Source organism: Leuciscus leuciscus (assembly GCF_965113295.1).
Source record: "Leuciscus leuciscus genome assembly, chromosome: 7".
NCBI classification, from domain to species: domain Eukaryota; kingdom Metazoa; phylum Chordata; class Actinopteri; order Cypriniformes; family Leuciscidae; genus Leuciscus; species Leuciscus leuciscus.
Genome location: NC_138731.1, coordinates 26,547,502 through 26,562,481, shown reverse-complemented (window position 1 = coordinate 26,562,481; position 14,980 = coordinate 26,547,502). Strand labels below are relative to the sequence as shown.

Here is a 14,980-nt window from a genome sequence, read left to right as displayed (position 1 = left end):
GCAAATGTTTAACTGCGTTGATCTAAACTCAACACAAATGGTGTGTGTCTGCGTGCTCTGAGCTGCTTTTTGTTAGATGACCCAGGAGTTATCATCCATCCATTCGTTCATTGTGTACATTGCAAGTAATACCACTCAGAAGATTCATTTTCATCTCATGTTCATGAACGAAACGATTTGGTGCAAATGGGGTAAAACGAAACGATCTACAGTACAATGTGCGCTGCAAAATAATAATATTTGTAAGCAAACTACTTAATATTATTAGAGTTATAATTAGAAAAATTGTAAATTCTGAAAGCAAAACTTTTATGCAGTCTTGACTATGGAGCCCCACATTTAGATATTGTGGCCATAAAAAAAAAAAAATTGGCCGGTGGTTGTTTTGAAATGTCTGTGCAATAAACCCTGCCATTCAGCCAAATCAAATGCAATATAAATGTGACTCTTTCCCATGGATTTATGGCCACATTTAATTAATTGAGTTAAATCATGACAAATTTTTTTTTTTTTTTTTTTTTTTTTTTTGCTGGGCTTCTCAAGTAAAACTGATCTAATTTTAAGGATGTTGATATGTATTTCACTGGAAAACAAGTTAAATATACTGATTAGGAAAAATATATGTTCTACCCAGTCTCTTGGTGCTATTTTTACTTCTCATGGTGTGATCTTTGTTCATATACACCTCTTCCAACCCAGACTGGAATGCTACACTCATTCTTGCTATCTGTTGTGAAGGTCAGTTTCCATACACTGTGCAGGAGATGGGTGGCTTCATTCATCATCTGTCTGACAGCCCATGTTGTGCCCTAAATCCACCCCCACCTTTCTCCTTAGTTTCTGCACAAGTAGGTTTGTCCCATTAAGAGCCATTTTCTTGGACACTCACCATCTGTCTTCTGTTCATTTGAGTATATCCTTTCCATCTACCATTTAAAGCAAAACCTATTCCTCTGCTCAGCGTGTGCTCAGATTGCTACATTTTAATGTATAAAGCAAAGACATTTAAGGTTATGATTCTGAAACATTAAAAGCACTTTAAAGACAACAACAACAAAGACTTAAGAATTCTACCATTATTCACAAAATATATATTAAATCAATCATTGACCTTGAGTGTTCACACACAGTGTATCATAAATATTCTTAAACAGGGTCAGAAGCAGGATTTTTTTTTTGTCAGAGGTTGTAGATAAAAGCAGAGGGGGTTGGTGATTGACTGTGTTTCTGGTCAGGGAAAATCGATTCAGAGGGTCCATCTAAAGCTGGAGATAACTGTTACTGCCCCTTCCCTCTGACACGTCTCTCATTTCCAGACCCTTGGTCCATGCAGCCACAACTCAGGGAGAAGCTGGGCACTGGGTTAATCAGCTCTGGTCATGATGCGGGACAAGATATGTGTTTGGAGCAAAGCTTGATCTATTAGTGCATGCTTGTGATGTTAATGGTAGCATTGTCTTCACACAAAGTAATCAAAAAAAGTAAAATTATCTTATACTTACAGTTTTGAAGGGACATTTATTTTACTCTTTTTCATGAATTCACTTGTACTTTTCGTTGTGCTTTTCACCAGTACTTTCCGTTGTTTGTGTCTCTCTGGTTGTCTGTTTTTGAGCTTACAGACTGTCAGTATTAGTGGCTCATTTTTAGTGGCTCTGCAGGTTGCATCACTATGCCAGTGGGTGTCTTTTGTCTTAAGTCTTTGAATCATTCTCTCAAGTGATTCGTTCTAATCACTGATTTGTTCAGGAACAAAACAAGTGGCTGTTTTTAAAGTGAGTGAGGCACTGAATCATACTAACTCATTCAGGACAAAAAAAAAATGGCTATGAATGAATGATTGAATAATTTACTCCATTTGTCAGAACACTGATTCATTTAGTATCAAGACACAACAGTTGATTCTTTTCATTTTGATGCCAAACTACTTGTTTCTAACTATTTTCATTGGTGGAGTAAAATGCACAAATGAATGGCAATATTGTGTCTAAAATGTAAGTTACTTAACTTTATGTTGTTAATGATGTTATACGGTTAAAATTACTAAATATTAACAGTTTATTGAACTGTTGTACTGAGCAGTTGTACTAATTCTCAAATTGCTGAATTTAAACAGTTTAAAATAACTTAGCATTATTTTTTTTTTCTTTGGTCTGTGAAAGAAAAGAAAAATGTCAAAAAGATTCAATAGAAGGACAAAACATATAGCAAAATAATGACTGATACACCTGTGACTTTAACGTTGTTCTTAGTATATTTCTTTCTTTTTACTTTTCTTCCTTTTATCCTTCTGCCTTTCTTTTCTCATCTCTCTGTCTTTGCAGTATAAGTTTTAAAAATAGCACCTCATAATGGAGGGTCAGGATCCAAAGGGGAATGATGATCCTCCGAGGAGGAGACGTAATTTAAATTCCATGGCGTACGGGATTGCTTTTCCCCGTCCACTGATGAGGGCAGATATGCGATAGCGAGGGGCTTTAAGCTCCGGCTCCTGGGAAGCCTCTATCGCCAGGGAGCAGGAGCGGCATATCAGAAATCATCATGATGAAATGAGGGGTGAGGCTGAGGAAAGATCAGTGGGGGATTTGAACTTCTCATGAGAGCCAGAGACAAAGGCAGAATGAGAATAATGTCTGTCCTCTGTCTCTCCATCTACTCATGCATGTTTGCGTGTGTGTGTGTGTGTGAGAGAGAGAGAGAGAGAGAGAGAGAGAGAGAGAGATGGACTGTGATTGCCTGCTCATCTTGCCCCAAATAATATTTGTCAGACCTTTAATAGCTTATGCTGTCTTGTCTCGTCTGTGTGTATCCAAGCAGGGAACGAGGGTTCGGCGGAGAATGGACAGAAGGAGACGTCCACCTGTGACATTTGCCAGTTTGGAGCGGAGTGTGACGTGGATGCAGAAGATGTCTGGTAAGCACAAAAGCAAACTGTAGGAGAACTAATACAAAATAAAAATGCCCAGCCAAGCATTTCTTTAGTGAATTAAAAAAATTAATAAATCATCATATACTCACTGTATTGTCATTCTAAACCTTTATGACGTAATTTCTTCTGCGCAACACTTAAGAAGATAATTTGAAGAATGTTAACACTGCTCTATTTCATACATTGAAAAGCTGATGGGGACCAGAGGCTGTTAAGCTCCAAAAAGGCCATTCTGTGTACTATATACTATACGTGTTCTGGGGCATATTAACATGTCTGTGAGAAATCAAATAAAAAATAATAATAATTGTCATTCACAAAATTCTTGCTTTGAAAATCTTCCTTGACAGCCCTGGTGTCCATATACTTTCATTGTATTGAATCTGTTCAAAAGTGTGGGGTTGGTATCTTTTAATGTTTTTGAAAGTCTCTTGCTTACCAAGGCTGCATTTATTTGATCAAAAATACAGTACAAATATTACTACAATTTAAAATTCCTGTTTTCCATTTTTCTATATTTTAAAATGTAATTTATTCCTGTGATGACAAAGCAGAATTTTCTGCATCATTACTCCAGTCTTCAATAAATTGAGGCAATAACTGTTTCTTTAATGTGAATGCTTTCTCTGGTCAGTAACAAAGAGATTTGTTGGTTGTATGATTTGTTGGTACTGTAATAGCATAATGGAATATGGGACACTATAGGGCAATATGAGATTCGTCCACATACTTCAAAGAATCTCAGTTCTTTTAATTGGAACTCTGAGAACTTGCCCGAGAGAAATGAGCAATAAACAAGGCCAATTATGACAGTTTCATCTCTGCTGATGAATGGCTGTTTAGCCCTGATGCTCCAGCTCTGAGAACTCTGTACTGTAATATTAATTTTAAAAAATAAGCAGAAAACCACTATAAGCAGTCAATTTGCTCTTCTAACAACATCTTTGTTCTATTCAATGAGAAATGGTTATAATTTCTAGAGAATCTATTTGAGTTGTAAACAAAATATCCTGACTCACATCATATATTTAAAATCCACACGTGGATGTGGAGAGGAGGTTTTCATTGCCCTGGGCATCAGTGAACAGCTCAAACTGTCAGCAAGAAGGAACGAGACTACTCTTTAATCCTAATAGAAGTAGGCCTCTCTTCCTCCCTCCTGCCTATCTCTCTCAGGGCGTCTGAAGGGAATTACATGTCGGCCTTGGCAAAGACAGCCTGTAGATTCACTAAAGATTCAACAAGCACTGGCTGGAGAGCTGGGGTGTTTGGAGGCATCAGAATGAAACAGCCCGGCCTCTCCCTCCTCAGAGATATCAGCACAATTTGAGGCATTTATGCCTGAGTCGTAGGGATGGTCCCATGACAGGCCCCTCGCTCTGATACACTTGACTGCAGATGACTCACTCACCTCACTGTTCCTCCACCAAAAAACACTATACCTCTATCAGCAGTCCTTCTTTTTTTAGTCTCGCTCCATTTTTCCATCTTCCTGCGTCATTTGAAAGGATTACTGAAAAAAATGAGATGAGAGATTATAAATAAAATCAGTGCTAGAAGATGCATTAATAACATGTCAGTGTGTGTTTGTGCACTGATTGTGTGTGTAGTGACAAGCACCGGATTTGTTTGGCTGTTGTTTAGGACTTAGAATAGATAGATAGATAGATAGATAGATAGATAGATAGATAGATAGATAGATAGATAGATAGATAGATAGATAGATAGATAGATAGATAGATAGATAGATAGATAGATAGATAGATAGATAGATAGATAGATAGATAGATAGATAGATACATAGATACATAGATAGATACTATCTACACTACTAATCTAAATCGAACATTTGAAACATTGGGTTAAAGTCCCTGTAAAGTCAAAATTAAGTATGTGTTCTGAGTTTGTCACACCACAGAAAAATGTGTTATTAGCCACCCAGCCAAATTTGAATGATAAAAAAAAGCAGCCAAGTAAATAAAATAAGCTATCAAAATCTTGAAAAAATGAGCAGTGGCCTCTGCTCTCAAACGCTGGGGGTGTGTCCGCTGGCTGCGCTGAAACCACGCCCGATGATGGCATCAGTCGGCACGACGGGAGGATGAAGGCCGAGGTGGGAGATAGTCGGCTCGGCCCCCATTCACCAGTAACAGCGGATTATCAGTGAATTCCATTTGTCTCCGACGAATGTTTATAAAACTATCCTGTGTAAAATGATCACAACAGAGGCGGGTGTTGGTGGTGATCCTCAGCTCTCCATCAAGGTGGCTCTTCACAAAATTAATCCACCTCTTGTTGATATGATCGTTGTTCGGAAATTTAAATAAGGACACCGATCTGTTTTGTAAGTGATCGCATCCAGGTAATACGCATTTCCGTGACGAAGGCAAAGCTAGCTAGCAAACTGTATGGCTGTAGTAGTAACTAATAGTACCCACTGTAACTTGCGATTGAGCGGCGAACTGATAGGGGAGGGGGCAGCCTCAGTGGCTCGAGTGCGTCATCAAGTAGGGGCGTGTCCAGGAGCTCAGGGGCTCCAGTGCGTCATCAAGCCCCCGTTTAAGCCCCGCCCAAAAAATCCGGAACACAGCAATGGTGAAAAACTGTTTAACCGTCTAACTCCACAATTCAGTACTTCCCAGTTCACAGTCTTTGTAATATGTTTTAGCAATACATTTCTAACATTTCTAATGTGTTTAGATTTTTTTTTTAGTATTGCCTTTACAGGGACTTTAAAGAAACAAAACTAAACTACAAATTACCCTGAAAACTATATTGATCATCAACAAGTACGGAATCCATCATCATAATCCAGCCAGAGAAAGAGAGAGAGAGACTAAACTAAAGTGTTTGAGTAAAGGGCAGCTGGACAGACAGGAAGCCCACGGGCCATGCTGAAAAAGTTTAGATAACAGAGAAACCACATGGCTCTTACAAATCAATAAGACATATCCCCTCACTCAACAAGATAAACATACGCTCACACACACACAGAGGCTACCATCCAAACAACCTACATTTTTAAAGGAAATCTCATCCCTTCAGTTGGACTCACTCGCAAATCCATTTTTACTTGATTTGCTATTGGAAATCTTTGATGTGTGCGTGCGTGCGTGTGTGTGTGTGTGTGTGTGTGTGCGTGCGTGCGTGTGCGTGCGTGCGTGCGTGCGTGCGTGCGTGCGTGTGTGTGTGTGTGTGTGTGTGTGTGTGTGTGTGTGTGTGTGTGTGTGTGTGTGTGTGTGTGTGTGTGTGTGTGTGTGTGTGTGTGTGTGTTGTTGATGCAGTGCATTTGCAGTGTGTGTGTCCAGAATGTGAGAGTCGACATTAAATATTCATGCTCTCAAGACACATTAGCCTTTATGACCACTACAGACGGTCACATTGGAGAGCAAGTGTGTGTGTGTGTGTGTGTGTGTGTGTGTGTGTGTGTGTGTGTGTGTGTGTGTGTGTGTGTGTGTGTGTGTGTGTGTGTGTGTGTGCGTGCATGATGCGTGCGTGTGTGCGCATGTGCTTGTGTGACCATTACCAGTGCTTCATAATAAATACATCTCAATATCATTGCGCCTGTTTGTTTTATCTCACATTCAGCACTCCCAGGCATTTATCTAAATTACAATGCATTACAGATCTCAATTAGCACTGGCAAACAATCAAAGCTGCCCTTGAGTGGACTTCATACCATAGTTCAATTCAGTCAACGTCTCTATTTAAAACATATTTTTATCTGCAAATTTGTAGTCAGTTCACATTATTCCAGTAGTGCCAGAATACAAAACGGCTCCTTACTCCACTAAAGCTCACTGGCAGGGTGGAAATATTAAAAAGGAAAGTTGAAGAAAGAAAATCACACACACACATACAAATAATGACAGATTTATAATTATACTGTCGTCCGTTTGCTGCAGTGAGAAGTGACTGGGGACGGCAGTTTAATTGTCATTTCTGCTCAACATGTTCCTGCAGTGGCACACAGATGACTCATACACACTTTAGAGAGAAACTACAGCAGAAACACCTGAATGCTGAAGATACAGACCACAAATTCATATCTGTCATGACAACTATTGGAGAGTTTGGCCTTGTAATGAGTGTGACAATGTTAATGTGTTTGGTCTTGGCGGAATAGATCTGCTATGCTGCTACTGCTGCTGTTGTTCATAACTACTGATGCTGTACAAGCATACGTGAATCACCATGCAGCAGATCTATACAGGTGGAGCTGGGGAAGCTGGAGGAGGGTTTCTGAAAGCGCGCTGCAAACTGCTGCAGCAAATGATAGGCAAGTATTTGAATGTTGAACAGCGAGCTCATTGGCTACTGATGCAGCAGAAACCAATCAGCTGTGCCCAACAGAGAATGATGTGACTGCAAGCAGATTGGGTCAAGGACCTATAAGCATGTGCCATCTACAGTTTCATGACAGAACTTTGTATATCAACTCCTCTGAGAAATACCAAATAAACTCACATAACATACACAGTAAAGACAAGATGACAGATTTTTTGTTCTCTCAGGCAGAAATGAATAGTTCACACACGAATACAAAGTCTGTGTGTGTTGCATGCCTGTCGCTAATGTAAGAAACTTTGTCCGTTATTCAATGCGTCTTTGTCTCCTTGTCAGAAGCGCATAGCCTTTCATCCGTGCATACGCACATGCACGTAAGCGCTCATTACCATCACTAATGAAGGTATGTGAATAAGAGCAGCCATTAAAACGAGCGAAGGAACATCAAAGCATTGAAACTCATCATTCCTCTTTGAAACGGAGCGTTGTATTATTCTCCGCTGATGTGTTCGCAGTGCTTTGGTTGCTAAGCCAGTCCTCTGTGCTAGTTATTAAGCCCTGAGATGATAGTCTCAAGAATGTGCTATAGGTTGAAAATCACTGCTGCATCCAGTTCAATCCCATCCACATTCATTCCCGAGCTTTCCCTTCTAGCTTCACGCTGATCCGAGTTGATGAAAAAAGACTTTACTCATTACATTTGCAATCTTGACACCCTTATCAACATTTATAGAGTAGACAGATCATAAAAACACTGTTGATGTTGGTGTTAATCTATTTCTAATGGTAATTCACTCAGCCTCAAGCCAAATGGGTAATTATGAATGTCAGTTAATGTTTATGTGAGGTTACCGTTCCCGCTGATGCAGACCTTTTGTAAAGAGGCCTGTATTTTTTACCATTGTAATCTGTGTATGTTGCAGCACTGTAGTCTCGCAGGATGAATGTGAAAATGCTGAGCTTAACACACTCATGATGGAGAGGTGTACATTAAAGTCGTAATGTTCACCCTTTGCAGAACTGGCTCTTACAAAAGCAATTTTCTTGTAGGCATAAGAACAAGTGTTCGTGTGATTGATTGAAACTACCAGCAACAATAGAATACACAAAATACTTAAAACTGTCCATTCCTGGCAGGTGTTGTTTGTGGGACAGACTTTGCTGTTTAGATGTTCTTTATATTTTTCTTTATATATATATATATATATATATATATATATATATATATATATATATATAATTTTTTTTTTTTTTTTTTTTTAATTCCACCAAAATAATAAGCACAATGGCTTTCAACACTGATAATTACAAGAAATGTTTCTTGACACCAAATTAACATATTATCATATTATGATTTCTGAAGGATCATGTGGCACTGAAGAGTAAAGATGCTGAAAATTCAGCTTTGCCATCACATGAATAAATTACATTTTAAAATATATTACAATAGAAAACATGTTTTAAATTGGAATAATACTTATATAACCGTTTTTATTGTAATTTTGATCAAATAAATACAGCCTTTTTGAACAAAATAGACTTTCTTTTAAAAACAATAAACATCTTACCAACCTTTTGAACTATAGTGTATAAATGTGTTTTAGGGATGTCCAGAGCCGATCTCAAGGATCGAGATCAGGGCCCGATTTAGCAATTTTTCAACTGATCGGTATCGGCTATCCTAAGTCCAAGTGTCATGCTTTCTAACCTTAATTTCACTTTTTTTTCTTTTTTTTTTTTAAAAAACAAAACAAACCTTTGTAACATTTACATCTACCAATGTCTTTATACTGTGAGTGCATACATACATTATACACTCACCTAAAGGATTATTAGGAACACCATACTAATACTGTGTTTGACCCCCCTTTCACCTTCAGAACTGCCTTAATTCTACGTGGCATTGATTCAACAAGGTGCTGAAAGCATTCTTTAGAAATGTTGGCCCATATTGATAGGATAGCATCTTGCAGTTGATGGAGATTTGTGGGATGCACATCCAGGGCACGAAGCTCCCGTTCCACCACATCCCAAAGATGCTCTATTGGGTTGAGATCTGGTGACTGTGGGGGCCATTTTAGTACAGTGAACTCATTGTCATGTTCAAGAAACCAATTTGAAATGATTCGAGCTTTGTGACATGGTGCATTATCCTGCTGGAAGTAGCCATCAGAGGATGGGTACATGGTGGTCATAAAGGGATGGACATGGTCAGAAACAATGCTCAGGTAGGCCGTGGCATTTAAACGATGCCCAATTGGCACTAAGGGGCCTAAAGTGTGCCAAGAAAACATCCCACACACCATTACATACACCACCACCAGCCTGCACAGTGGTAACAAGGCACGATGTTCTCATTCTGTTTACGCCAAATTCTGACTCTACCATCTGAATGTCTCAACAGAAATCGAGACTCATCAGACCAGGGAACATTTTTCCAGTCTTCATCTGTCCAATTTTGGTGAGCTCGTGCAAATTGTAGCCTCTTTTTCCTATTTGTAGTGGAGGTGAGTGGTACCCGGTGGGGTCTTCTGCTGTTGTAGCCCATCCGCCTCAAGGTTGTGGCGGATGGGCGAAACAAAATGCTTTGCTGCATACCTCGGTTGTAACGAGTGGTTATTTCAGTCAAAGTTGCTCTTCTATCAGCTTGAATCAGTCAGCCCATTCTCCTCTGACCTCTAGCATCAACAAGGCATTTTCGCCCACAGGACTGCCGCATACTGGATGTTTTTCCCTTTTCACACCATTCTTTGTAAACCCTAGAAATGGTTGTGCGTGAAAATCCCAGTAACTGAGCAGGTTGGTAAATACTCAGACCGGCCCGTCTGGCACCAACAACCATGCCACGCTCAAAATTGCTTAAATCACCTTTCTTTCCCATTCTGACATTCAGTTTGGAGTTCAGGAGATTGTCTTGACCAGGACCACACCCCTAAATGCATTGAAGCAACTGCCATGTGATTGGTTGATTAGATAATTGCATTAATGAGAAATTGAACAGGTGTTCCTAATAATCCTTTAGGTGAGTGTATATGTGTGTGTGTGTGTGTGTGTGTGTGTGTGTGTGTGTGTGTGTGTGTGTGTGTGTGTGTGTGTGTGTGTGTGTGTGTGTGTGTGTGTGTGTGTGTGTGTGTGTGTGTGTGTGTGTGTGTGTGTGTGTGTGTGTGTGTGTGTGTGTGTGTGTGTGTGTGTGTGTGTGTGTGTGTGTGTGTGTGTGTTAGGCCTATGATTACTGTAGTAGTAGTTCTATTGGAAACACTATGTAGTGATATATAGATATATAGACCCTTTATTACATTTAAGCCCCTGAGAAACTCTCTGCACGGCCCTGTATACATTGGATTGATTTTAATAACTTGAAGTGTGCACCAAGCATTAAGAAAATGCAAGTATCGGATCGGATCGGGACTTGGTATCGGCAGTTACTCAATATTCAAAGACTCGGATCAGGGGCACAATAAACCTGATCAGTACTTTGTTTATTTTATTTTACTGTTATAAATGCATTTGCTGCAGGCCATAAGAAAAGTTTGATGATTGATTTTTTTTAAATATGGGTTAAATATCGATCTTCAGTTAAACTTGATATTGATTCTTAAAATCTGTATTGATTGTGATGCATTATAAAGACAATGTACCAACAAATAATATCTTTCTATTAAGTTAGAAGAGAGAGAATCATTTTCATGTGTAAGAAAAATGGACATTGATATATAGCTGAATGAATTGGAATTTAACTGAATTGAGCTTGAGAATTAAAATTGAATCAGGAAATCTGCAATGATACCCAGCCCTTGAGCTGTGTTGTTGTGCGCTGCTCATTTGGCCGGCCAACATTCCAATCTGACGTTTCTTGGATATTTCCTCCTCCCCATCAATTCCTGTCCTCTCTCTCCTAATTAATATTCATAAAATTGGTAAAAGGCCAAAAAAGATGCATTATTTCCAAAGAGGCCATTAAAGATTTTGCTTCAATATCAAATGTGAAACATTGAATTCCCTCCAGCAATTATTTTAAGTCCCAGTTTGCATGTCTGAAGTGTTATTCTAAGCTGACAGCTTGATCAAACAAGGTGTGACACTTATTTAATGATCTTTTTCACCGTCTTTGATTTGACAGTAATTGGCATTTACTGTGTTGTTTCTCCCTTCACAGGTGCGTCTGTAACATCGACTGCTCCCACATCAGTTTTAACCCCGTGTGTGCGTCAGATGGCCGTTCGTATGACAACCCCTGCCAGGTAAAAGAGGCGTCGTGTCAGCGGCAGGAACGAATCGAGGTCAAGTTCCTGGGTCACTGTCAGGGTAAGAAGACCATTTTGAAATCATTTATGATTGCTTTATATAATGTATTCATTTCTTATATTGTTACATGATGTCTTCTTCCATTTAATTTGCATTTATATAAGACAACAAGAGAGAACACATGGAAAGATGAACATTATAAATCACTGTTACATAATCAAGTCCATTCATGTTCATATCATTAGTCTCTGGAATATAGCAATTTTCCAAATATCATCTTCAAAATGACAATGTACAAATGAAAACAAAAAACATGTTTTATTATATAACCAGCAGACTGGCAGAGGCAGATTTGTTCATTTTAACATCTGAATTCATTTCTATCCTGTAGGCGACATGATTACAGGCACCAAAGCAGGAGATGGACAATATGCCAGGACAGACTACACAGGTGAATGTGTGTTTAATAATAAAAAGTTGATTTTAACATGTATGTGCTGTGGTTCTGAAGATGCCCTTGGATTCCAGCTGTTCTGACCCACTTGTGTGTGTGTGTGTGTGTTTGAATTATAGAGGAGAAGCCTGAGGTTTCAGAGGTGGCGAGAGGATTGTACATCCCCTGCCCTGAGCACTATAAGAACTATTGTGTTCACGGAGACTGTGAATATCCCAACATGCTCTCAACACCGTCCTGCAGGTACACTCACACACACACTCTGTAACTCTATATCACAGAACTTTGTCTCCCCCTAGCGTTCAAACCACGAAAGATCTGCCTCGTTTAAAAAATATATTGTTTTTATTCATTTTTATTTAGTTTTAGATTTAAGTATTTCAACTAAACAAAAATTAGAATTTTCCTTGGCAGCTAGCTAAAAAAAAGGTTACTTTTTTGTTTGTTTGATTTTAACTCAAGTTATGAAAATGTGTTTGTGTGTGTGAATAGAGATATTACAGAGACCGTGTGGACTCTTTAAAACAACCTAAATAAGTCCACAGAGTACTAAAACATATCTAATCTAACGAGTATATAATGCTGTGTTTCTTTCTTCAGCTGTCACTCAGGATTCAGCGGTCCGCAGTGTGAAACTAAGGAATATAATGTGCTGTACGTGGTGCCTGGCTCTGGAAAGCTCCGCTATGTCCTCATCGCATCTGTCATTGGGGCTCTGCAGGTGGCCATCATATGTGTAGTGGTGCTGTGTATCACCCGGTGAGTATAAACACACTACCTCATGTAGATCACACACACTCGCAGCTCTTTATAGAGTGCGAGGTCCTGCCAGCAGGAGTCTTTTTACACTCTGTGAAAGGTCATTGTTGAAGGATGTGTGTGTGGTAGTGAAATCTAAAGCACTTAGTAGCACTAAATAACTCACCCATCTACTGAAATGAGCATCAGAAGAGGGAGTGTTATCAGTATGTTCATGGATCATGATTAGAAGTGATGGGTGGATGATTAAACCGCAGATCTTCAGTCTACATACACTACCAAAAATAGTAAGCAGCACAGTTGTTTTTAACATTGATGATAATAATAAGAAATGTTTTTTCGGGCAGCAAATCAGCATATTAGAATGATTTCTGAAGGATCATGTGACACTGAATACTGGAGTAATGCTGCTGAAAATTCAGCTTTGCCATCACAGGAATAAATTACTTTTTAAAATATGTTAAAATAGAAAACATTTATTTTAAATTGCAATGATATTTCTCAATATTACTGTTTTTACTGTATCTTTGATCAAATAAATGCAGCCTTGGTGAGCATTCAAATCATAGCTGTGGAAATCTGTCTGATGAATACTAATGCAGATGAATACATGAAACATTCTTTTAAAAACTTTTAACAAACATTAGAAGAGTTTTTTATAGCAAAAGTTCTGAAATATTAGTTTTTTTCTTCCAGTCATCGTTTCGATTAGAAATAATATAGAGCTGCCTGGTGGAAGCAAGTTACATGTAGGCTATTGTTAAAAAAGAAAAACAGCAGGTTGTGATGTTTTTCATATTATGCCATGCACATATTGTCACTTAAAAATCTGCTCAGTAAGGTCATAAGTTATATGTACGATAAGGACGTCCTTTTGCTTCCTCCACAGGAAGTGCCCACGGACCAACAGAATCAACCGGCAGAAGCAGAACACAATGCACTACAACTCTGAAAACACCCTGCGCGCCTCAACACGCCTCATTTGAGCCCCGTGACCGCTCGTGAGCAGAGAATCATGGGAAACGTAGTTTGGACAGAAAATAAAAACACTCAATCTCCGTCCCCACAGAGACACTGCATCCTGCTGGATGATGGGATGGAGGGACGGAGGACGATGGGTTCTACACACGATGCCTTGCACCTGTGGCACAGGACACAAACAGAGAATTTTAGGACAACATGATAGGACAAGTCCTGTTATTTGGTTAAGTATGGGTAATATTTCCAATAGTTAATTTGTTTGTCTTGATGGGGTCCTTTTTCTGTAATGTAAATAAATAATTTATATCACAAAGCACTGTGTGTTTATTCTTTTGTAGATGATATGACTTTTGAAGGATCTGGCTTGAAGGTCATTTCAGGTGATTCTAGTGGGACTGGAAAAATGATTTTCTACAGATAAACATTGCGAGGCTTCGTCAGGCCCAGCAAAATCAATCTCAACAATTATTTTGCTGTTTTTAATGTAATGTAATCATGTACACTACTGTTCAAAAGTTTGGGATCAGCTATTTTTTATCATTTTATTCAGCAAGGATGTATTAAATTGGTCAAATGTGACAGTTAAGAAATTTAAAGTGTTACAAAAATTCTGTTTCAAATAATAAATGCTTTTCTTTTTAATATTCTGTTCGTCAAATAATCCTGAAAAAAAAAAGTGTCAGTTTCCACAAAAAATATTAAGCAGCACAAATGTTTAAAATATTACAATATAGAACAGTTATTTCCAATTGTAACAATTTCACTGTTTTTATTGTATTTTGATCAAATAAAATCAGCCTGGATGAACATAAGAGACTTCTTTCAAAAACATTGCAAATAATAGTGGTACATTTCAAAATGAACCTCTTAATTTCCCCAAAAAACAACAACAAAAAAACAAGGAGAAGAAAGACAGATGTAGAGTTATAATGTGGCTTCTAACTTACTAGCAACTACAGATGATGTACTGTCAGTCTTAGATTTTTAAACAAGGTGTTGAATTAGCTGAGCTGTTCAAAAGATGAGAATATTACTGACCTCTAAAGGTCATGTGGAGAACAGGAGGACCTTTGAGGACAAAGAAATTCCAGACATTCCTTGTCCGGGGACTTCCTGTCCTGTCAGACAGTCTGTGTGCCACAGGGGTAAGAGAGAGAGAGATCCTTAATGAAAATGAGCATGCATGTGTCTATGTGCACAAATACTGTATGTGTTTGTATTCTGCTTCCACTTAGAAGAATCTTTATCCTCAGATTCATGTGTCTTCAACAATGCAGGAAGAAATTGAAGCCCTGGTGACACTGTGCTGCCGTAAAAACTGAATT

At 38.7% G+C, this 14,980-nt stretch overlaps 1 protein-coding gene across 4 annotated transcripts in view; it reads left to right on the top strand.

Moving 5' to 3' along the window:
- The window catches only part of tmeff2a (transmembrane protein with EGF-like and two follistatin-like domains 2a), a 62,406-nt gene extending 47,876 nt beyond the window's left edge, over positions 1–14,530 (top strand). For 2 of the 4 annotated variants that reach the window (XM_082174911.1, XM_082174913.1), the window contains exons 5-10: positions 2,818–2,914; positions 11,373–11,521; positions 11,853–11,912; positions 12,035–12,158; positions 12,516–12,674; positions 13,564–14,530. In XM_082174911.1, coding sequence (XP_082031037.1) covers positions 2,818–2,914; positions 11,373–11,521; positions 11,853–11,912; positions 12,035–12,158; positions 12,516–12,674; positions 13,564–13,660 — 686 coding nt within the window. In that variant the 3' untranslated portion in view covers positions 13,661–14,530. Of the gene's footprint in view, positions 1–2,814; positions 2,915–11,372; positions 11,522–11,852; positions 11,913–12,034; positions 12,159–12,515; positions 12,675–13,563 lie in introns of all 4 variants that reach the window. The other 2 variants (XM_082174910.1, XM_082174912.1) reach the window with 1 other exon arrangement.
- The last annotated feature ends 450 nt before the right edge of the window (positions 14,531–14,980 follow it).